At 31.7% G+C, this 26,189-nt stretch overlaps 1 protein-coding gene and 2 non-coding genes across 4 annotated transcripts in view; 1 reads left to right on the top strand and 2 right to left on the bottom strand.

Moving 5' to 3' along the window:
* The window catches only part of LOC105230682 (ras-related protein Ral-a), a 45,398-nt gene that overhangs the window by 11,988 nt on the left and 7,221 nt on the right, over positions 1 to 26,189 (top strand). For both annotated transcript variants that reach the window (XM_049456637.1, XM_049456636.1), the window contains exons 2-4: positions 14,961 to 15,274; positions 15,344 to 15,504; positions 24,281 to 24,455. In XM_049456637.1, coding sequence (XP_049312594.1) covers positions 15,122 to 15,274; positions 15,344 to 15,504; positions 24,281 to 24,455 — 489 coding nt within the window. In that variant the 5' untranslated portion in view covers positions 14,961 to 15,121. The remainder of the gene's footprint in view (positions 1 to 14,960; positions 15,275 to 15,343; positions 15,505 to 24,280; positions 24,456 to 26,189) is intronic.
* On the bottom strand, positions 916 to 988 carry Trnar-ucg (transfer RNA arginine (anticodon UCG)). The gene has a single exon. It is a non-coding gene; the product is annotated as a tRNA-Arg (tRNA).
* Trnar-ucg (transfer RNA arginine (anticodon UCG)) lies at positions 2,347 to 2,419 on the bottom strand. Its single transcript has one exon. It is a non-coding gene; the product is annotated as a tRNA-Arg (tRNA).

Genomic DNA, 26,189 nt, shown 5'->3' on the forward strand with positions numbered 1-26,189 from the left:
GAAAACGTTGGTGATTCTTGGAACATTTCAAGAGCACACAGAGTGAAGCAATGTCGCGGGGGAAGGTGGAGCGGCTTCAGTTTTTGCACAAGTGGTTTATACGCTTTCAATTTAATATCTCGACGTAAAAAGCGCTAAGCCCTTCCATTCGTCAGTCAAAAATAACATGACAGCAATGGTGACTCCCTGAAAAAAAAATTATTTTTGTATTACTGTTTTGTCAGTTTCGAGTTTTTTTTTAAATAGTAGAAATTTAAATTTGGGGATGTGGCTAGTTCCCGACATATATAAGCCTATAAAAACTCTATAAAAATTTCAGGCAGGTCTATCCAATAGAACTTGACAAATCGTCGGGATCGTGTTTAAAAAGAGAGCTTCCAGTATTTTAAAAATATTGAGTATATACCCAATTTTGTATAGATTGAGAAGATTTCTAGTCTCGAATGTTCGCTCTTGTACCAACTATTGATTATATATTTGGTTATTTAATTTAGTTTGAAAAAATACCCGACGGTGGTATTGACGCAAACCTGGGTCAAACAATGACTTTTTGGAAACGCAGTGTTGTTTCTTGGATATCCGATGGATTTTCTTAGCCCCAAATGTGGCTATTTCAAGGAATACTATCAAGCAAACTTATGATGCGACTTTTTAGTGTGAGTCGATTTAAAACAAGTATTTATTGAATATAGTTTTAGCAGTTTCAAAACATGTGTTACCAACTTCATGTCAAAATTAATAAATTTTTATACACCGATATAAGAAATTTTGTCGCACACATTTTCTAAGCTCAGTTGTTACTTCAAATATATTACTTTCTAAAATTCATAAGTGTTTTCAGTATGATACAGATTTTTAATTTAAATTCATTGCAATGAAAATAAAATGCAAAAAAGAAGTGAAACTTTTCAGCTACGACCGTGACAGGACTCGAACCTGCAATCTTCGGATCCGAAGTCCGACGCCTTATCCATTAGGCCACACGGTCACTGTGCAATATTCTAAAGCCCTTTTTACTTTTTATCAGTGCTTAGAAGCTGCGCAGATAAGAGATAATGCAGCAATGAATCCATATTGTTGATTTGGTAAAATTTATGGAATTAACAAATATATAAATTTATGTAATGATAATTCCAGCATAAACAGGAATAGAAACACAGATAATATTAAAAATTAAAAACCACAGAATTAAATATTATTTATTATCAAAAAATATGCACTTAACATATTGAGAAACTAATTTATGAAATAAGAATTATTTTTGAAAAACGCAAAAATTTTAGAAAATGTAATAGAAAAATATTATTTTTCTTATAAACGCGAATTATTGATATAATAGAAACAAATATTTTTGGGTACAATATAAAATATTTTTATGGTGGCAACGTTTATATAAACTAAAAAATATGAATATGATAAAAAAAAATATAATAAAAATATAATATAAATAAAAAAATATAAAGATAAAATATGAATAAAAAAAAATAAAAATAAAAGGAAAAAAAGAATAAAAAAATATAATAAAAATAAATAAAAAAATTTAAAAATTAAATAAAAAAATTAATAATAAAATAAATTAATAAAAAATTTAAAAAATAATTTAATATAAATAAATAAAAATAATAATAATAAAGTAGAATTAAAAAATATGAAAAATAAAATAAAATAAATTTATTAATAAAAAATTAAATTTAAATTAAATCAAAAATATAAAAAAATATTATAACATGAAAATTAAATACAAAAATAAAATCAAAAATAAAGAAAATAAATTAATAAAAAATGTAAAAAATATTTAAAATAAATAAATAAAAATAAACGAAAATAATAAATAAATTAGAAAAAAGTAAAAAATAAAAAAAATAAATAAAAAATATAAACAAGAAAAAAAATATAAATTAGAAAAAAAAAAAAATAAAAAAAAAATAAATAAAAAAAATAAAATGAAATTAAATAAAAAAATAAAGGAATAAATAAAAAAGTAAAAGAAAGAAATAAAAAACATAAAATAAGTAAATAAAAAATAAAATAATAAGAAAACTATATTAAAAAATAAAAACTTTTAAAAATAAATTAGAAAAAAAAATTAAATTACAAAAAAGTTATAACTAAAATGAAATAAATAAATAAAAAAAAAAAATTAAAAAAAAAAAATTAAATTAGAAAAAAAAATTAAATTAGAAAAAAAAATTAAATTAGAAAAAAAAATTAAATTAGAAAAAAAAATTAAATTAGAAAAAAAAAATTAGAAAAAAATAAATAAGAAAAAATAAATTAGAAAAAAAAAAAAATAAATAAAAAAAAAAATAAAAGTAAAAAATAAAATAAATAAAAAAATTTTCTTGTCGACCGTGACAGGACTCGAACCTGCAATCTTCGGATCCGAAGTCCGACGCCTTATCCATTAGGCCACACGGTCGTTGTGCTTTCATCCGCACAATGCTTCTCTTAACTACGGTGTGAGCGTGCGCATAACGTAGCAGATTCTAACAAGAACAAATTCCAAAATTTTTACTTTACTGGCACCTCTCGCTTCGCACATTCGTCATATCATAGTCGCATTGGTAAATTATATTTGTTATTCCAAAAACAACAATAAGAACGGCAGTTTTTTTTAGTTAGCTACACAGGTGTTTCTTTTTTGAAATTTATTTGTTGATTTTGTGTGGCAATAAATAAGTGTTGATGATTAAAGTAAATTTATTAGGCGGTAACGAATTAGTCAAAGGAAATTTAAAAAATATTTAATAGGCGATTAGAATTTCGTTCATGTCTTTTTTAAATTATTTTTTGAATTATGGAATTTGAAATAAGTACTGTGATTTGTCATGGGATAAGGTCACTGCTAAAAGTGCTTAAATACATATTTATATGTATATAATTTTAATCAAATTTTGCTTTTGAAGGGAATGCTGTCGGATTTTATTTTTTATTTTCTTTGTTTTTGTTCATTTTTTTTACTTTATATTTTTTAATTTTTTGTTATTATCAATAATACATAATTCGCGCAGAAATGAAAGAATTAATTTTTCAAGTAGTTTTAGTGTTGCCACTGTACGTATGTACATACATATATTCGACGGATACATTAATTAATAATTATATGTAGTATATTTTTGAATTTATATTCAATATGATTAAAAAAGTTTCTTTCCGGTAAAACTTAGCCCCTTCCACAAAAGTATTACCATGTACAAATGTACATATGTATGGTTGTGCATATTATAATATTTGTGAATACATATTTTTATTGCTTTATATCGCAAACTAAGCGCAGCGCCGGTGCTTTTGTTTTTGTTATCATTGCAGCGTCACTTGCAATTATGCGTGACCAACTTTCTAAGTGTTATTTTATTACTCGAACGTTTGCACATCGAGATACATACATACATACATATGTACATACCATATGTATTTTTACTTTATTTAATTTTTTTTGCAACTACTCAACAGTACCGTTGCTTTAACTATGCTTTTAACTTTTTATGTGCATTTTGCCTCGGGCTTTTTTCATATAACCTTTTTTTTTCCTCTTGTAACATGCTGCTATAGAGTATAATAGTTTTGTCGACTTAACGGTTGTACGTATCACCTAAAACTAAGCGAGATTGATATAGGGTTATATATTGTATATGTATGTATAAATAATCATGATAAAGAAACAAGTTGAAATCCCGGTCACTGTCTGTGTGTTCAATTACCGAATATGTGGACCCCAGAGCCTTTGACTTGACTTTTTACCAAAAATATCAATGTGTGAGATACATATATAATTGAAATTCGGTTAGAATCCTTTCCTGATCACTTCTTCAAATGGGTTCAATAGGGTCAATTCTTCCCTTAGCCTCCATATACCTAATATAAAGATTTTCGAACCTCCGGGTGACTTTATGCCGAATATATCGGCCAATATGTGAGTTGTCTTATTAAAATTGAGAGAGCGTGTTTTCTTAACAACTTCGAATTGCTTGGAATGCACAAATTTCATATAACTAACAAGTCTTATGTACCTGAAAGCATTACCCCTGCTTCAATCCCTGCAAATTGCAAGAGTATGAAATGTTCGGTTATATCCGTACGTTATCCTTCCTTACTTGCTTTATTTTACTAAATTTTGTTTTATTTTTTGTTTAATTGTTTCACGTTTTCGCATGCAGCATTTCTTATTGCGCTTGGAATTGCTTACTCGCTGGATTTCTTCTTGCTGCAATCGTTTTTAGTTCCATTTGCTTCGTCTCGCCGATTTTTTGTTGTTGTTTTTTTTGCATTATTTGTTTTGCTAGTATTGTTTTAATTTACACATGAACTCATTTTCGCTTTAAGATTAGCAGTAATTTTTATCTCAGACAGTTCGTGGGTGATTTTTCCCCCGTTTGTTTATTTGCTTTTCTTATTGTTGCAGTGCAATCGTTGCTTCTCCATTTTAGCGCTGTGCGCTGCGAATTTGTAATGGAATTTTGCTACAATTAGTTGGGGATTTTACTATGTAGTTCATAACACTCACACATTCATAGATATGAGCATAAATTTGATAAAATAAAATTTCGTTGGAAGGTGATTCGAAGCTATAAGACAGCTTCGCAGCAAAAATAAATAAAATAAACAAAAAAAAAAACAAACTAAATTTTTATTTTAGTTACGTGTTTTTTTATTAAAAGAAATGAAATATAATCCTTTAAGTATCTAATTCTTAATTTTACTAATATACTTTAGATAAATAAAATCCGGTCCAATAGATATTTCAATTTATTAATTATTTTTAATTTTTGAAATTTTTCTATATTTTTTTTTTTTTAGTTTTTTATGTGGTTTATATACATATATACAAAAAAAAAATAGTCCATAAAACAAAAAATAATAAAAGAAATATTTTTAATTTCTTAATTTTTTCAATAATTTTTTTAAATTAAATTTTTTTTTTAATTTTCTATTATATTTTTTTTTAATTTTTTTTATTTTTTTTTTAATTTTTTATATTTTTTTTAATTTTTTATATTTTTTTTTAATTTTTTATATTTTTTTTTTTAATTTTTTATATTTTTTTTTATTTTTTATAATTTTTTGAATTTTCTATCATCTTTTTTTAATTTTCTATTATATTTTTTTATTAACCTTTTTTTCTATTAACTTCTAATTAATTTTTTAAATCTTCTTAATTTTTTTCAAAATTACTTATTTGTTGAATTTTCTTCCAATTTTTCTTCTAAATTTTTTCCTAAATTTTTTACTCTTGATTATTGCAACATTGTGTTAGGTTTTTGTGAAGGCTTAATACTTTCCTAACCTCTTTCCAATAATCCTACATACATTTTTATGGCAATAAATAGTTTTAAATAATATCAATGTGTTTTAGAGATTAATTACATATGTCAAAAATTTTAGATATCGTAGTAGTGATGAAAATTAATAAAATTTAAAAAATTTTAAAAACTCTTTATTTGTAAAAAAATCTGTATAATTTTTGAAAATCAAAACTATTTTTGTATAAATATTGTTTCAATAAAAAAAATGTAATTTTTGAATCACCCTGTAAAGTGTGTTTTTATTTGTATAATTTGTGAAAATCAAAACCATTTTTGTTTAAATATTGCATTAAAAAATTAAAATCAAATTTTTGGACCACCCTGTGATGTATATTTTTATTTTTACAATTGCACATCTGTTAGATGCTATACAATTTGGCATTTCACAGCGTTCTCCCATTGAATTACTAAATATTTTGCATTTTAGCTTTGTCATACCAGCAGTTAGCAGCCGAGCAGCTGAGCTGATACCAGCGACACCAGACAATTAGGTGGTGATACTGTCAACACTGGCAGTTTTTTCATCAAATGTATATAACGTACACACATACATATTTCAGTTAGCTAAAATGTGACTGCCTTCATGTTTGTTTGTTTTTGTATTTGCCTGCTGTGCCAGTTCAACAATGTAGGGCCACCCCAACTATTTGTTACTCATACGCAGCGTATGATAATCGCGCCTTAGCATTTTATTTACACAGTTGGTCGGTAGTTGTTGCTGTTGGTGTGTGTTCTTATGGAAATCTCTTTTGTTTTATGTATATTTTTTTTTAATTCTTTTTTATATTTTTTTTGTTTTATTTTTATGTTAAGTTTACAGTTTTCAAACTGTTGAAATTTTGCTGTTTTGCATAGTTTCTTTTCCCTTTTGTATTTTGAAGTCACTTGATGGCGTGTGAGTGTATTGATGTGCTGTTGTTTTCGGTGATATGGTGACAAAACGCGGTAGAATTTCGCGATCTGGCGGCTGACACACGCTCATACATACATACATACTTATGTATATTAGTTTCAGATCTCCTCTCTATGTCGTGTGTGTTGAAATTGATGCCGTTTTGTGGGTGTTCAAATGAATGGTTTTATTTTTGTTTTTGTTATTTACAAGTGCGCTTCGGTTTCTATCGTTCATTTAGTGGATGATGAAGTGACTTTGTTGTTTTATTTAGCAGACGAACATACTTTGTGTGTATAAAATAATGGAATTTTAGTTCTAATTTCAATTTCAATTGTATTTTTATACGATTTTCAATGCCGTCACTCACTATTTACATACATACATATTAGAAACAATACAGCTGTTGTTAAGTACTTTTTTATCGCAAAACAAAAAGTTTTAGAATTAATTTAAATATGTATCTCATGCTACTATTGTATGTATGCAGTCAACTGAAACAATTTTATATGCAATATATACATATTTACAGTATATGAACATAATCTGAACAAGCAACTCTTTTGCGACATTTAATATAAGCAACGTACTTTTCCTGCGTCTTAAGGTTCAAGTCTTCTTCTCCATGAGAAAATATTGAGATTATCTATTATCTCTCTGATGTCAACACGACGATTTTCAAGCACTGTTTCTGTAAAATTGTCGATGGTATTCGCGTTTCCAATGGACAAAGGGCCATACATTGTTGTTGGTGTTAAAGCTGGTTCCAAGATACATACATAGATAATATTATCTATGACTTCGAAGTTATGACTGTTAAAAGTGACGTTGGGGCGAAGTGGCGTTTGCGACGACTGTTTGTTTGATGACAGGAGATTTTTTGTCTTCTCCTCGTTTACAACGCTACGCTTCCTTATCTAGTCTGGAGAAAGCAAAACTAACGGTGCGGGTGTTGAGGCCTATGATGTCAATATCATCGGCATACGTCAGCAGCTGTACACTCTTATAAAAGATTGTACCTGCTCGATTAAGTTCTGCAGCTCAAATTATTTTCTCTAGCAGCAGATTGAAGAAGTCGCACGATAGGGAGTCGCTTTGTCTGAAACCTCGTTTGGTATCGAACGGCTCCGCTTTGTTGTGCTTCAGACGGGAACTTGGAACTTCTTCATGATCGGGCAACGGAACGTCCGCTCCATCGTCATCGATTGGGGAATCGGGTTCCCTATCTTCTTTCATTGCCATTCAGCGGGCTTGAGAAGTGTTCCTTCCATAATTTTAGTATGCTCTGGGCATCAGTCACTCGATCACCTCTGTTCGCCGAATCTTTTCTTAGAATTTTTGAGATTACGTACTTAATTTTTTGTATTCTAGCACACTATCGATACGAGTTAATCTAAATTAATTATATATCTTGGCAGATCGTCGTAGCATCCCGAACGAAGTTTGCTAATTTATTTGGGAAAGATTTTAGCTCTTTATAGCAAGAGTTGTTCTGATTCCATAATGGAAAGAAAAGTGAAACATTTTGCTGTTTAGAGAGTTAAAATATCCAAAATGAATATATGGATACTGGAAATATTCTTGGAACGCTGACAAAATGCCTTTTACTAAATATAAATACGGATTTCAGTTTTTTGTGCCGAATTGATCTTTCTTATAGTGACCCTGAAACATCTACAGATTGTAGTTGAAGCACCGTTGATGCCTAAATTACTTATTCAAACCTAAGCACAATAAACAAGAAAACTTTGGGCTAAAAAAATATATACATACATACATACATATATACAACTTTACAAAATCATAAATATTCTAGTTTGTACATATAGTATGTACATTAGTTCCGACGATTATATATTTAGATATCTTATTTATATTATATTTTATTTACGTAGAATGTAATTACCCATCATTACTTCGAACTGTACGCAATGATTAATTTTTTTCCAACATAAATTCAATTCCAATATCTTTTTTTGTAAATAAAAAAAAAACAAATTGTCTATTATGTTTTGTATATGCTCGGGTATTGTGCTATTCATGCTCCATGTGACTGTTTACTCTTTCAATTCATTGCCAATATTCTATTATAATAGAATTGTGGCCAGCGCTTACCTAATCGTTTACCTTTTTTGTTAGTCGGCGCTTCTAGAGATGTTCGTGTTGAAAACATCTCTGATTTCATAGCTCTAGCTTGTTGTTGTTTTATTTGTCGCGCTAACATAAGATATTCATTTCGAAGTCATATTTAGTTACTGAGCAACCGCAAAAACCATATTCGGCATTAGATACACTACTACTTAGTTATTTAAGGTGCGAATCATTGGCAAGCGGCATTCGGTTAATTATGCCAAAAGAATATGGAGTAAATACTTTGAAAGGTGAAACTTGTATTTGGGACAAGGGTAGTTGGAAAAGGTAGTGAGGTTTTGACCCTGTTGCAACAGCCTCTGGTTGTTCTTCGTAAATTTTTTTTAAATCAAAGAAGTAATGATTTGTGAAATAATTAAAAAAAAAAACAAATAATAAAAAAATTTTACTAAAATTATAAAAAAGAGATACAATAGAAAAATTTAAAAAATCATATGTATATAATTTTAAGTTAAAAACTAAATATTAATTTTTTTTTTTTAATGAATTAAAGATTTTTTTTGTAATAAAAAAACTTATAGAAAAATTAAAAACAATTATAGAAAAACTTGTATATAAATTATAAAAACATTAGCAATATTAAAAAAAAATAATAATTTAAGTAAAAAAATTTTTTAAACATAGTTTTTGTTTTAATTCTTTTAATTTTTTTTTATAATTTTTCTTATTTTTTTTTTAATTTTTCTATAATTTTTTTCTTTAATTTGTCTTTTATAATTTTTTTAATTTTTCTATTTCTTATTAAGTTTTCATAAGTTTCTTCGAAATTACTTACTCTTACTCTTTTAATTTTTTCCCAATTTGACATTAAGTGTGATTATTTTTATTTTTTCATGATTTTTTAAATTCTTTTAATTAATCTATTATTATTTTTTCTATTATTTTTTTTTATTATTTTTTTATATAATTTTGTTTTATTTTTTTTTAATTTCTCTGTAATTTTTCTATTAAGTTTTTTTAAGGTTTTCTATTAATTTTTTTTTTAATTTTTCAAATTTTCTATTAATTTTTGTTATTTTCTTTAACTTTTCTATTATTTTTGTTTTTAATTTTCCATGTTATTATTATTTTAATCTTTCATAATTTTTTCGAAATTACTTATTTTTTTTTAATTTTTTGCCAATTTGAGTTTGTTTTAACCACAGTACCATACAAAACTCTTTTAAGTTTTTCAAACCCTTGTAGTCCTTAACCACCAGTGTACTTGGCATTGAACAATTACAGTTTTCAAAATATTTTGCTTTTGATTATTGCAACAATGTGTTCTATTCATTTGTTTTCTCCACATGCTGACGTTATTTTGGAATTCTTGCGGTTGTTATTTGTTTTTGTTTTTCGCCGTGATTCATGTGATCATGGAGCTGTTTACAGGTGTTTTTCGTGTATATTTATACAAAATATGCGCGTATTATGTTGAGAAATGTTTATATTCAAGATGTCTGTTTAAAATATTGCTTTTTGATTGTTTTATGTTTACGAGGGAAACGCGCAGACGTCTGTGTTCCCAAAATATCGGCTAAGTTAAACAAAGTCTTGACTGAAGTTTAGATACCCATAATATTATAGCATTTGTATATATGGTATATTGCAATATTTACAGGTTTAAAGGATATACAAAGCGAAAACGAAAATTTTCAAAAAATGTCTACTTGTGTATATCTTCATATAGTCAACTCCTAGCTTTATTCATTGACCGTCTAAATTCTTAAAATGTCTGAAAAATACGTTTTATGGACGTCTGTAAATTAGATCTCTTCATTTGTATAAAATTTTTGTTTTGCGAGTGACTTTTTCAAGTGTATAAACTGAATAAGATCGTATAGTGTTAAACTTGAAGCATTTGGCAGTAGTTTGTAGCTTCATTCGACCCATTTGATCGTGATGACGACGGAGGTTTCCAAGTCATACCAATTATTCGGTGCGCAGTGCGATCGATTGGTCGTTCTTCAAGCAGTTTATGTACATAGATCTTACCTTTTGAATCTCTTAAAACGGTGGCCATCACATCGGTCGTTGGAAAAGTCTTTGCTTTCTTAAGGACAGGCTCACCGTGCCCACTATTTCGACTGTTCCTTGGAGTATGGTCTTTACCAGTAGATTCATGTTTTGTCAACCGTCCCTAAACGATGCAAAAACTCCTTCTAATTGTTAGATATTGCTATGAAATGGACTCGTAGTTACGCTTGTTGTCCCGATTGATCAACCACGGCATCCATCGCTCCCGACTGTTTTTTCATGTTCTCATATTTCATGCAGGACTGGCACCTAATTGCCACTTGAAATTCCTACTGTTTCAGCTTCTTTTTTCATCTTTGTTGGCGTAGACACTGTTTACGCGGTTATAGCCGAGTTTACAACAGCGCGCCAGTCGTTTTTCCTTTTCGCGGTTTGGCCAATTTGAGATTCCAAGTGTCTCTTAATTCCCTGTCTCAGCTGCCCCACATAAATCCAATCTTCGGTCTGCTAATACTAGATCGTGGATTTTGTCATATTATTCTTTGTGGTAGCCGTTTTCGAAGCATACGGACTCATCAAAACTAATGTGCGACCAAATTGAAACTCGTCCAATCAATTTCTGATGGTTACCATCGAAGGAACACAGTCCCTGTATGCTGCATTCAAGCGCTCTTTGATTTCCCTTTCTAAAACAAGATCACCGCTCCATAACAGAATTAAGAAACCGAGTCGTTCGAAATTTTGGCTGTCTCTCTTGTGGCGCCATCGGGCGGTGTGTGATATTCGTTCCTTATTTAGATTACTACGGACTCTTGTTTTCTTTGCCTGCTGATCGACAAGCTAAAAAATAAGAATTTTGTCAGACTTTCGTCAAAAACATCAAAGAATTTCTATTAATTAAATATCCAAATATCGACAAGCGTACAGATTATATCAGCACAAGAGTTGAAAAACATTTATGTATGCAAACAATTAGCTATTTTTAGCAAAAAGAAGGAAAGTGATCGCAACAGCTTGTCAAATGGCTGACTGGAATCTGCTGCTGCCATAAACATACAAACATAAGTCTAAATAATAAAGAACAAGGGGGAATTATATGAAATTAAAGCATAACTTTTACTACTGCTCCATATGTACATTTTAATTTTACGACTATTCTGCTTTATATGCATGCAAATGTTCTTTTTCATTTGCGGCGCTGCGGCAAATCCAGACTGGTCCATTAGCCAGCCGGCCGGCCGGTCGGTCGTCCGGCCACATGTGGCGGCTGCGCGCTCTCGTGCCAAATTAAATAAAAGCGCACACCAACACACACACGCACATTTATACTTGAATCAATTGTGATGATACTGACTTTTGTTTACTTATATATGTATATATGTATGTATGTATGTATGTTTATAAAGCAAGTAATGTAAGACCCTGTTTGCAGCTGCTCTTTTTATGTAAGCGAAGTAAATGCATGAAAGCAGCTGAAGTCATGGTTAAAATAAAACAAATTTATTGGAAAATCATACAACAATACATTTGTATGCATACATACATATACATATACACAATTTTATATAGGCTTGGCTCGTCTGCGTTCAAATCACCCTTTTGTATTGATTAGGTTTATTGATTTGGTCATTGCACCCAGTTTTTGGGTGGAGCTCGATTCGTTGGACATGCTAGTATGTGTACGTAGATACATACATACATATGTATGTATGTCAGTATATGGATGTGTAAAATATATTTGTATGTGCTATTTATTTGTCCTGTGCATGTTCGAAACATTGGAAAAATTATGTGAAATTTTCTTTTCTTTTTTTAAATATACATATGTATATATACACATATATTTTTAATATTTTTCTTTTAATATTTTATTCTTCTTTTATTTATTTTTTAATATTTTATTTTTATTTTTTTTTTATTTTTTAATTTATTTTTATTCATTTTGTCTTTGTTTTAATATTTAATTCTTATATATTTATTTTATATACTTTTTTAATTTATTTTGATTTTTTTTATTTCTGTTGTATTTTTTAATAAATTGTTTTATTTTTTTTAATTTTTTTTACATTTTTTTTTTTAATTTTTTATATATTTTTTTAAATATTGTTTTTTTAATTTAAATTAATATTTTTCTTAAATATTTTATTCTTTTTTATTTATTTTTTAGTTTTATTTTTCTTTTATATTTTTTGTATTTATTTATTTTATTTTTTTTGTTTCTATTGTATTTGGTTAATATTTTATTTTAGTTTTGTATTTTAAAATTTTAATTTAGTTTTTAAATGTTTGCACATATATTTTTGAAATTTCATGTGAAATATTCTCTGATTTTGTTGTTGTTTTATATTTTTCCTTTTATTATTTTACTCTCTTTTATTTATTTTTATTTTTTTGTATTTCTTTTATTTTTTAATTAATTTATTTTAATTATTTTTGTGTTTTTCTTTTATTTTTTAAGTAATTAATTTATTTTTATTTTTTTTATTTCTGTTGTATTTTTTTAATACATTGTTTAATATTCTTTTTTTCATTTATGTATATATAAATATTTTAAATATTATGTGAAGCGTTCTTTGATTTTTTTAAATATTAATTTAAATTTTTTCTTTAATATTTTTTTCTTTTTTATTTATTTTTTAATATTTATTTTTATTTTTTTTTATTTTTTTTTTATTTATTTATTTTATTTTTTTTATTTCTGTAATATTTTGTTAGTACACTAATTTAGATTCTGTATTTTTAAATTTTTGGATTTTTACCTCATTTTTGTATATTGTTTTAATTTTATGTGAAATGTTCTCTGATTTTTTTAAAATATTTTTTTTTGTTTTAATTTAAAATTGTTTTTAGTTTTAAATATTTTATTCTTTTTTATTTATCTTTCAATATTTTATTTTTGGTTTTCTTTTATTTATTTAATATATTTTTATATTTTTTGTATTTTTTAATATTCTATTTTTTTTATTTTCTTATTCGAAATTTCTCTCCACACCCAACTAATAGATTTCCTCTTCAATTTGCCACACATTTTCATGCATAAAGGTATACTCATGTATACGAGTATAAATACATACATATGTACATATGTATGTACATACATGCATACGTCAATATTTATAATGTTAGCTGCCGTTATTTAATAACCGCATATCCACTTTCATTTCAGTTGCATTTGTCCCAAATTGGCTTGTCCACTTTTACGCTGAATATTTTTGTGCGAACGTGCATGTACATGCATATGCATGTGTGTGTATGTAGCCTGTCATTCGGTGTGCACAAATGCCGGTGGACTTTCTCAATTTGGCATTGCTGACATTATTCCGATGGGTTGGCATTCCGGTCTGGTTACTTTTAGTTTTCGTATTATGTAATAAATGCTTGCATTTCAGCACATAACTGCGGATTAGCGTAAAATGTTGCACTCAATTGCAGTTTTAATAGTTTGCACTTAACTTGTAAATAAATAAATTTTTTGACCTTTGAGGATTACTTTTTTATTTGCATTGAGAGAACATGAAATTTTTTTGAGGATAAAAAAGTATAAATAATAGTCTCGAAAAATTTGAAATTCTGACTACTGAAATCGAAATCAGTGTTTTATGGCAGTCGAGTCTACATAATCTGAATGAGTTTTGGATTTGATACTAGTACTAGGATTGTCCACAATAACCCCTATATTTGGTTTGAAGTGCCAAAAAAACTTCGAAAAAAAAATTGTATATACGCGTTTTTGAGTGCATTAAGTTCTCGATTTACATGTTATAGATTGAGTATTAAAACATCAAGAACATCGCTGTTTATGAAATATAATATAATCCTCCCTCGTTTCGTGTTGGAGTCGAAATCTACGACCTCGATTGGATTCACCATACCATCGATAATTACAGGTCTTTGTTTGAGTTAAGCTCGGCAAAAATTGAATTAAGCTAACTTACCTATAGACCCGTACTTTCCTCATTCTTTCTTCATAGTTTCCTTTGTCTTTACAAATTTCTAAATTCCGTAGTATCTTTGTTATGGGTCTCGTCTTAAATAACCTAATATATTTGTTTCGTTTTTGATTTTTGATAGTAATTAGGCGTGGAATATTTTGGGGATTTATGGAACTTTCTCTAGGTATCATATATATTCGCTTTGCTATGTAAGAGGAATACATTTTTTGAAGCTTTTATGGATTGAAAAAGGTTCAGTATCAATTATGATTATCAATTGTTCGATGTTAGAGCTTGTCTTTTCGAACTTAACCATTTAAAAAAATTAATACAAGCACTAGCTCCACTAGGAGATTTACATACAAGCAATAATCTTCAACAAGGTGAATACTCATTCATTAAATATTTCATAAAAACGCTTGGCAATGAGGATATGGACGTCACAAGCTGACATGTGGTTTTTACAGCTTCCTGCCCAGCAGGTCAGCTCAGATAGCTCACTGACGTTCATTTTTATGTCCAGCGATTATGAGAAAGCCGAACATCTCGCATGCAAGACAACAGAGAAAGTGCATGTTTTTGTAATGAACATTATTGTTGTCACTTAATAGGATTTTCACGCAAAATGCGAGAGTAATAAATACCTCTATTGCATACTTATGTGTATACAATAAGAAAAAAAAAGATTTCTTCCCGTCTAATAACATTAATTTTCTTTGCTTACAGTGAAATCAGGATATAAACAAACAAAAACTACTGTTACAAACTACTCTCAGCTAAGAATACATAAATAAAAACAGCGGAAACACCGACCGGAAGTACGGCATAAAATCAAACACTTAACACAGCAGCAACAGCGACAACAAGAACAACAACAGTCAGACAAAATGAGTAAAAAACCGACAGTCGGACCCGCGCTCCACAAAGTGATAATGGTGGGCAGCGGCGGTGTCGGCAAATCGGCACTGACACTACAATTCATGTACGACGAATTCGTGGAGGACTACGAACCAACCAAAGCAGATAGTTATAGGAAAAAGGTGGGTGCAGTCGAAACAATTCCATTTCAGCAAAACAATTGAACATTTTGTGTGTGTGTTTGTTTGCAGGTCGTTTTAGATGGCGAAGAAGTACAAATAGATATATTGGATACTGCCGGGCAGGAGGATTACGCCGCCATACGCGATAATTATTTTCGCAGCGGTGAGGGTTTCCTCTGTGTCTTCTCAATCACAGACGATGAAAGCTTCCAGGCAACACAAGAATTCAGGTGAGCAAAATTTACTTTGAAACACATGCATATACTTATACATATATACATATGCATATGCATGTGTGCCATAAACATTTGACTATCAAAATTTGGCCAACAACATTTGCGGCTGCTTACAAACCGTTTTTCGCTAGTGGCGTTTGTTTAGCGTTTGGCTTTTGTTAAGCTGTTGATTTGTTAGCCAAATTGTAGCCGGCGTATTAGTGAAATGCGTTGACTGCTTTGGAGAGTGGCGACTTATGGTTGTCATTATAGCATAAGCCGGTTATTATGATTGCCATTTTTCATGCATTCTTCTTCGTTATTGAGTAAATAGCCGCAATTTTCACCTTATAACGCGCGGTTGTCTTCGTATCTCTTTCTACGGTGTATTATTTATTTATTTTTGATTGACTTGGCCTCCTTCGCTTTTGGTTGTGAGTGGTGTTTAGTTTAGATTTGCTCGGTTGTGTTAGAAAAATTTGCAGATTTGTTTATTTTTGCATATCATAAGAGTGTAAGAGTGGAATCGCGTATTAAAAAACAAACTCTAGCATTTATCAGAGTTTAACCTAGAAAAAGTCGGAAAATTTATAGAAAGATAGAATAATTTCTTAAAGAATCTCCTTTCATGTCGATAGATTTGATCTAAGTATGCTCCAATTTCTTTCACTGCCTGAAAAATACGTTTTCTGGAGATCTGAAAATTGGGTCCCGCAAGGTACCTGAAGTTTGGAAACAAAAAGTAGTCGTATGGAGACAAACCTGAAGGATATGTTGGTGAAAGCAGCAGTTAGTAGCTTATTTCGAATAATTTGGATGCGGTGACGGCGATTTGGCATGGTGCAAGAGCACTTTTCTTTGCCAAATAAGCTATATATTTTGCAATTCGTCTTCAAATCTTTTCTTTACTGGCGTAGACATCTCTCAAATATTTCTAACGCCGACTTATCAGATAGTGTCATTGTCCATGCTTCTGCACCATATAGTACGACGGGAATGATAAGACTCATGGTTAGACCTCCGAAATAACGGCCCTTGGCCGTATAAAATCCAGGTCAGCTCCGGTGCGTGGAACCGGCTGTTGTTGGAATTGGACTAAGACTTACCGATCTAAACGAGGTTAGATCCTTCACTACGCCGCACCAATCTAGTCGCCTGGAGGCAGGGCAATGCAAACGAGTAAGCTCCAGACTTGTCAGAACAATTCAATCCGAACTACGACAGGCAGCCTCTTGATGTCTCCTATCGAACACCTGCATAGTGTGGCCCGTATGCTCCCAGTTAAGGAGCATAATGAACTTCACTCTTAACAGTTCCTGCTGGGGTGCTTTCTAGAAACGAGAGGGACCCTTGAGCAGATTCATTCTGGAGCAGGTTGAACTCCTACTTATCCAGAATAGACCCCGACATATCTAATATATGTCCTTCGTGCAATGAGTCTCCGCATGGCACTGACTACCTCTTTGGATGCCTCACTAACCCTACTCAGCTGACCCTCTCCCTGTGGTCCGACCTCGACGAAACAATACGTTTCTTGGGCCTACCGTTCGATGACGTCGACGACAAATTATCTAATCCTTACCATCCTAACGAGGATTAGGTAGCCGCTACAACAACAACGGGAATGATAACCGTTTTCACCACGGTGCGGTCTACGTAACCGGAACGGACCCGCATTTTTTTATCCGGTCAAGGACTGCCAACTCGGCAGAATTTTGCCGCCACAACAACAACAAGAACGGGTATGTTGAGGGACTTTAGAATTGCTTTTCTCAACAACGTCTTCGGAATCCAGTCACGCGTTGTCACTATTCCGAAAGATTGGACAGTCAATATCCGCCTTCCTCAGAGTAGATTCGCCGAATAATGTTTACAGTTTGGGAGTGTTTCTTAGTCTCTGCTGTTTACCAGTTGATCTTTGCTTCGTTGACGATCACGACCCGACGCAGAAACTCCTACGGAATTCGCTGAACTCTGCTATAAAGTGGTTTCAAGGTCCCGCTTGTTGTCCGGAGTGAGAAAACGCGGCATCCAGCTTGCCCATACCAAATATTTCATGCAAGATTTGACCTAGCCATCCCAGCTACCTCGCGGATCTTCAAACGGCGATCGTCCAATGGGAAATTGTGAACTTTTGGCACGTCATCCGTGGTAATCATATTCAGAGCACGTGGCCGTGGCTCATGAAAACCTGTCTCCGACCGCGTTGAAACTCGTGAAATCTTTTTTTGACCGTCCCCAAACGAAGGAAAAGAGTCTATGCGCTCTGTATTTTACTGCGAACGGTGATACTTAGTACCTATGGGAGCGTCCTCGTATATGCTATTTATCTTCGCTATTGCGGAAAATTGTTCTTTTGTAACTAATTGGACGGAAAGTTACATCTGATATGACTTAGCTACCTATGTATATATGTACATATATACTCAAAAGTTCAAGTACATCTAACATCTGACCTCATTAAGCTCCCTAATGTGCTCAATTAGCGCACTAATACCGTTACCTAAAAACGCCACACCTTAAAGCCATAAAACCGTTAGTTGTATTACATATATAGTATATAGGAATATGTATCTAAAACATTAGGCCGTAAAACGCAAAGTTAGCGCCAGGACACCAATCCTTGTACGTCAGCGCATAGTCTGCGTGATGGCGACGACCTTAATGTCGGCATGTCACGTAAACACGTCGAATATTTTGCTCGACTTCCGCATAACACGCGGCACACATGTAAGCTCAAGTGCATACCGTATTGATCCACTACACAGTGCGGCGTCAACTTGACGCGTCCTGCAGACGGAACTACAAAACTTCGCATGTAAACAGTTTTTAAAGTGCCTGGGCTGTGGTAATGGGCGGCAGGTGCGTTGCTCTCCGACGCAAGAAAGCACGTTTGCCAGTATGCAAATGTATTTGCGCTAAAGTGTGTGTAACCTAGTCTACCATTAGACGTGTTTCACCTGCCACAAAGCGAGGGTGCATAACAAATCACGTGACGTGTGTCCACCCTCGGCCGCTGCTGGCAAACGTTGCCTCAGCAACACTAACAGCAAAGGGCTGGGCTGTGCCAACAGGTAATATTTCGTCGACCCATTGGGATTTTGAAATATTTTTGCTAAGAAAAAGCATAAAGCGGCTAATAGGTTGGAAAGAAAAAGCTGTTTTTTATTTTTTAAGGTTCCGTGGGGAACTTTAAATGGTTGTTAAACATATAAAATACATTTTCGTTTATGTTTTATATGCTTAATTTACATTTCTTTCTGGAACCACGTGTCATTCATGCTTTTGCTTTTTGCTTTTTGGTGGTTGGTTTTTTATGTTTTCAGTCCATTAGTTTTATTAATTCAGCTCTTTATCTTTTCATTCGCATTTGTGAGAATAAGCCTGACCTCAGTTGTAAGTAAAGGTTATACACTTTTTTTATAATATCAACGGTAAAAAATGAGCTCAACCCAGGTGTTGTAAGGAGATATAATAATCTATTATAAAACCGGGAATTTTTGGGGACTAGAGAACGAGTTGGTTTTTCTTCGGTAGTCAAACTGATTGGTAGACATTTTCTAAGGGTCTACGTGGGTTTTGACGACCGATAAATGTCTATTTTCATCATTTTTTCATATGTAAAAGGTGATCTATTTCCAGGTTCCTTACTTTTTTTAATAAAAAGCACAGAAACGTCAAATTTAATAGGGAATGTTTATTATCATTCGAAAGAACATACTTTGGCATTTATTTCATGGGGATTATCACTTCAAATGTTGGCCGTGGCTACGTCTCAGATGATTCAGCCGTTGAGTCCAATTTTCGATGATTCGTTTGAGCATTTCGACTGGTAACTGGCGAATGACACGCGTGATGTTTTGCTTCAAGGTCTGAATCGAAGCGGGATTGTCCGCATAAACTTTAGACTTTACATATCCCCACAGGAAAAAGTCTAACGAGTGATTATCGCTGGCGAATGGCCTAAAACGTGAAATTATCTGCTGACCGAAATGTTTTATCAATAAATCCTTTGATTGATGCGATGTGGGATGTGTCGCCGTCTTGTTGAAACCAAAAGTCGCCGAGACCTCGAGCTTCAATTTTAGGCATTAAATAGTCAGTTATTATGGAGCGATAACGGTCGTTATAGACGGTTACGTTCACACCGCCATTATTTTTGAAGAAATATGTACCGATGATTACACCGGCCCACAAAGCACACCAAACCGTTGTTTTTCTGGATGAAATGACAGCTCTTGAATCGCTTCAGGTTGCTTTTCGTCCCAAATGTAGGAATTTTGGTTGTTTAACTACCCATTGAGTCAGAAATGGGCTTCATTGCTAAAGAAAATTTGACTCGAAAACGTCGGATCTTCTTGGAACTTTTCAAGAGCGCTTGGGAAAGTCGAGTGGTTGCAGTTCTTGCACAAGACCAAGTCGTTTCATACATCAGTCGGAGTTTCTGCGAACGACGCCGAATGTACTCTCCATGGTCTCAGCTACGGCTGCTGTATTTTCTTCACTCCGTGCTGTACGTGTTTTATTCGGTCGAATATTATTCAGTAATGAATGCTGATGCGATCTCTATTTCCAACAAGACGGTGTGCCGCGGCATGTTTTACATCTAAACATGGACACATCAAAGCAAAGTAATGGCCTCGTCAAATGGCCGCTGCGCCGGGTCAACCCATTTCGACCAAGTATTGCAGTTTAACAGCACATCCAATTTTTATAAATTATTTGAGTCTGTATAATTGCTTTAATTCTTCCTTTAAAGTTCCTTTTCTATAGTCTCAAATTTTCTCGTTTTTTTCTCGGATGTCGCATGCCATAGTACAATCCTTTATATCGACCTCTTCTCAATATACGTTTTAGATATCATTATTTTTCTATCACTTATGAAAAAGTCGAAATTTTAGTCATTTCAGATACAAACAACAACAACACTTTGAAATGGATTAGAAATTAAAAATATATATTAATAGCTCGTCTAAGTCAAAGTCTATGTCTAAAGCATACAGAAAATTTACTTTATGATTTTTCAAATCTCTAAAGTTGTAAGAAAATCACCACCCACTATTTTCAGCACTTTCATAACGTCGACGCCTTGCACTAACCATTTAGGCTAATGCAATATTAATTCCAATTTATTAATTCCATATTGTATTCAAGCGGAGAATGCTGTTAAAAGGCGCATGAAAAACACACGCTTCGATCCGGTCCATTTAAATATTTGTGCAAACATTGTTGTATAAATAGCCGAGTGCGAATTTATGTTCGTGTGAGTGTGTGAGCAAATGCAACAAAGAGTATTTGTGGATTTATGGGCAACCACCGGCAACTGACTCGAATGCGAATGCGAATGCCAACACCAAACACACATTTAACGCATGAAATTCACATTGAAATTTCCATTTGCCGTGTGATTTGACACGCACACATCACACCATAACTGCACACGCTTTTCCAGCGCGCTGTAGACGCAACGAAATGTGCAAAATTAAATGGAAAACTGAAAAACGAAAGCGAAAAGCGAAAAGCCTCACATGCAAAATCAAACAATAAATTAAACACACATCCGACGCGCACGCCAACTACCTGAGAAACTTGTTCAGATTTACAAAATATATTTATGTACATATAAGTATATGTATATAAACATATGTATTTTATATGTATATAAACATATGTATTTTATATGTATATAGACTTTCGCACTGCGATATTCACATTTGATTGCAGTCGTATACTGATATACAATTGTCCGTACTTTTGGGCGGTAACCCCCTGCTGTTGCCTGTCATGGAGACCTTTTATCTAGGCTTTTATTATTTTTATTTTGCTTCTATTTTTTGCGCCTGACGTACTAACATTCGCACCGTCGACCGGTTTTTGTCTAGAATCGGCTTTTCCATTTGCCATCTGACAGATAGCGGTCTTGACTGCTGGTACGTCAGTCGGCCGCGTTCACATGGCAGCTTTAATTGGCTGTGAAAAAATTTGAAAATTTAAGTCTAAGAAAAATACAGCAATTACCTGTCAATACATGCGAGTATGTGCCCACATACATACCTACATACATATATATCTATGTACATTTGTAGCGCCTTTATCGTTGATTCATTAGAATTTTCATCGCGTGTTGTTCGCATGAGTCAGTATTCAATAAATTGCGGTTGATTACAAAAAGGCGTTCAATATATATACATATGTACATACATACAAATATATATGGTACCTGTATTTACATAAATACATATGTGTTTGCTCGTTTATTTAAACTTTAGCGTTTTATGTTGATTTGGGCAATTTGCTTCAGTTTTTAATTTTTGACGGATTTTACGCGTTCGTGTTCAATTCGATTTAAATACGTCAGTTTTACCACTAAGCGATTATAATTGCCAACACGTTGTATTGAATCGAAAGGAAATTCAAATTTTGTAAAAAAAATAATTAAATGAAATGAGGAAAAATAAAACAAAAATAATGAAAGAATAATTAAATTAAATTAAAATAAAAAAATATTATAAATTAAAAATAAAAATGATATAAAAATAAAATTAAGAAAAAAAAATTAAAAATAAAATAAAGAAAAAAAAATTAAAAATAAAATTAAGAAAAAAATTTAAATTAATAAAAAAAAATGAAAATGAAAAAAAGTTACAATGAAAAAAGAAAAGGAAAGAATTATAAAATATTTATGATTATTTAATTAAATACACATAAAAAATTACACAAACATAAAAAAATCAAGAAAAAATCAAAAATACAATTAAAAAAGAGAAGAAAAAAATTTAAAAATGAAATTAGGAAAAAATAAAATTATAAAATAAAATTAAGAAAAGAATTAAAAAAAAATAAATAAATATACAAAAGAAAAATTAAGCACACATAAAAAATTTAACTAATATACATAAAAAAAAATTGAAAATAAACAAACATTTTTTATGTGAATAAATATCCAGCACTGAATAGCCGAATTTGGTAGATTTTGATTGAAAAGTATAATAATAAACTACAAGTATTTCATTGAACACGTTGGAAATTCCTCCAGAGATTTACTGATTTTGATGGGGAGGTTAGAGCTATTTTAACCGGATAACAGCTGGGTTGTGTATAATAGGGCACAGATTGCCGTCGACATTAGAAGCTTCCTCTTTTCTTGTCTGGGGTCTCCTATGTTGGCCATTAGTCTGCTGATATGGGAGCTGATTTTCGCTTTCCTTTCCTGCGGCATGCTGGATTTGTACCCAGAAGGTTAGTCTGGGGTCCAGTCTAACGCCTAGGTAGTTTACTGCTTTTTGTGTCCTAAGAATATCTGTTCTCGTTTGCATACTTATTTTGAGGCGTATGTGTTTATTTGTTAGCAGTAGGAGCACGGTTTTTTCTATATCGAGCAGGAGGTTGTGTGAGTCCAGCCATGCTTGCGTTCGTATCATGATCTTTTTAAGCTTTCTTTGCGTTTCTTCTGTGTTTCTTGCTGTAATTACTGCCCCAATATCGTCCATCGTATATATTCAATAGTAGTACCGGTCGGTCTTCGAGGGTAAATTGAGAGATTTGCGAAAATCTTCGACTATGTTCTGGATCACTAGCCCTTTTTTCGTGGAAGCAGGTATTTATGATCTGATTCATTTTGACAGCGGTTAAGTCAGGTTTTTTCATTACTATTTTGTACCCAAGTTCCCAGGGGTTTTTGTTAATATTCTCGCATAGTTCCTCCAATTTTTTATTATTGCTATCATCGATGGCGTGCTTCAGCTCCTTTTTTGCTGCTTTGTATTGCTCGGTTTCTCGGGATGCGGCTCCTCTGCGTCTGGGTCTCGTGTAGGATTTGTGAAGGTGGTGGCGATATTTTCAGTTCATCAGTAAACCGCTGCTTTGTGTTTACTGTGAGAAGCCTTGGGCATTGATTTTTGACAGGCTCTTGTTATATTAAGCATTGTGTACTCGACAGTTATTTTGCAATTATGGGTTGTCTATTGCGGAGGTTAGTTTCGATGTTTTTAGTTTCGAAATGTTCCACTTCCGTGTTCCAATATTTCTCCTGTGCTGGTTAACGTTTTTTCTGGTGTCGTTCGTGTAATAAATGTATTGATGATCGCTACCAGTGTCATCTTGAGTCTGCCATGCGTTCTGATGATGCGCTTTCCTCTCGAGTCCATGTGGTGCATATTTTGAATTTAGGTCTCTGGCGATAATTAGTTGACCTTCTGTAGACCTGACTGTCTCCTCATTATTGTCGAGCTTTTTTGGAATTCTTGTAAGCTGTCGCTTGGCGTCAAGTAACAACTAATTACTGTGAAAAGGTCGCATCTGGTCCACACGAAACATTTCCCGTTCCCGTTCCCTTTGTTTACAGTAATGGCATTACTCACTGGTGGTAGCCATATAGCGGCGGTAGAGCTATCATCTTCTAGCTAGGTATCTCTCTCTTTCGTCTTTGCTCAAATCTCAACTCCGATGGGTGGAGATGACTTTGACTATGACAAAGTATAGTGAAGGGTATAATAAGCATTGTTTGTGTTTTTAAGTGACATTTATATTTTTTATCACTTCAGTAACTTTCTTATTCCGTTAGTAGCATAATTTTAAGAAGTAAATAAAAAGTTACTCATACGCCATGTGGCACGAATATCCTTTTTTGATGCTTTACACTAATACAATATATAAAATATAATAAAAAATTGGTATCTCTCTGAGTTTAACATATATATAACTGTATAACGTGCATAACAATAGTTTTTATACATTTAGTTACTAAACATTTAAATATGATTACTAAACCTTCCATTTACACCATTTTCAGGGAACAAATTTTGCGTGTGAAAAATGACGAAAGCATACCGTTCCTGTTGGTGGGCAACAAATGCGACTTGAGCGACAAACGCAAAGTGCCGCTGAACGAATGCCAGACACGCGCCCAACAGTGGCAGGTGCCCTACGTGGAGACCTCCGCCAAGACGCGTGAAAACGTCGACAAGGTAAGTGCGTCGTGGTGTGTGAGTGTGTATGCGTGCGTGTGCGTTAGCGTATGTGTGCCTTATTTTATGTGCGTATATGCAATTGTATTGTTGTATTGTTTCTCACGAAACTATTGGCATTATCTATATATATTTTGCAATTATTTCGCGTGAATTCGTGCGCTGAACTCCGTCATATTGCTGTGCTGTGCGTCTCTTACGTTTCACTTCTTATTTCATTTGATCTTCATTTGACATGATTTCCTCAGTTTTTACATGACTGCAGTGCACAGTTGACTGCCCTTTCTTGTTTTTAATTTTTTGTTTTTGTTATTGCTCAACACTTTGCTTTGAGTCACACACACACTTATTGTGCGTAAAAGCAATATTATATTTATAATAATCTTTTTTTGTGAATTTTTGTTAAAACGCGCTCTTTTGTTGTTGTCTTTGATGTCGTACTATTTTAGTTTGTTTACACTTGCATATTCTTTCATTAATTTATCATTTGCATTTGTTGTAGTGCAACAAAAAAAAGTTAACAAAATTAGTAATTTAATGTAAATTAATAATCAAGCTAATATACTGTTATTTGTAGTCAACGGCATTGCCAGCATAATCTACAAACTCTACCAACAATTTGTTTCTCTCATACACTTTGTCATTGGTCCTTCAATTTATACACACATAGTTTGCGACTCACATGCCCCACATATTGTTTATACACTCAATATTTTGATTCATGTATAATACGCTTATTATACTCCAATTAGGTGTTTGTGGAATTTGATCAGTAATATATTACATTAATATATAAATTTTAATTAAAAAGTAATCATTTATAAAAAGTGTAAATTAGTCTGAAAACGTACTCTATTCGAAAACTTTTATATATAATATGTCGTTTGTTATTTATTTAGCCAATTTTAAATATATATGTAAATTTCCCTCAAATCTAAAATTTCTAATACATAACTCTTAAATTTCTCCAAAGTGAGGTTAAAAAAACAATGAAAACTTCTAAAACTATGCAAACTCTTGCAGAAATGAATAAAGCGTAAAAATAATGTAATTTCTTAAAAAAAAATAGAAGCGCCTAAAAGTATGTTACATTCTATTGACTGTTTCAATTTTCAATTATTGTAGGTACTTGTTTATTATAAATCGCGCTCCTTTAACGTTTAAATGAATTTCGGAATTTATTGTAAACGATTTCGACTATAAAATTATTAAACAACATTATTATGCGCCTAAGAGCTCACTATAAATTAAAAAATTGAAATTTTCTATTAAATTTTGATATAACATGAAATTTGGTGGTTAAATTGAGATTAAAAAAGCAATCAAAACCCCCAAAACTATGCAAGCTCTAAAAGAATTGAAACGCCTAAAAATATGCTATATTCTATTGACTGTTTAAATTTTCCAAATATCGCAAATTTTTTTAAAATTATAAATCGCAGTCTTAAAACGTTTAATGGAATTTCGCAATTTATTATATACACTTTCGAATGAAAAATTCTTTAAATAATATTATAATGCGCCTAAAAGCTCACAATACATCCAAAAAATAAAATTTTCTATTAAATTTCGATATCAAATTAAATTACCCGTTAAATTTAGTATTTTTAATACGAACAATTATTTGTTACTTTGATTCTAATGTTGCATACTTTAAGGCGCTGTAGCAAAGCTTAGATTAACACTTTCGAAAAGAAATTTTATTTCAGTAATTTTTAAATATTTCTAATTGAA

The sequence above is a fragment of the Bactrocera dorsalis genome, chromosome 4, assembly GCF_023373825.1.
Source record: "Bactrocera dorsalis isolate Fly_Bdor chromosome 4, ASM2337382v1, whole genome shotgun sequence".
Lineage (NCBI taxonomy): Eukaryota > Metazoa > Arthropoda > Insecta > Diptera > Tephritidae > Bactrocera > Bactrocera dorsalis.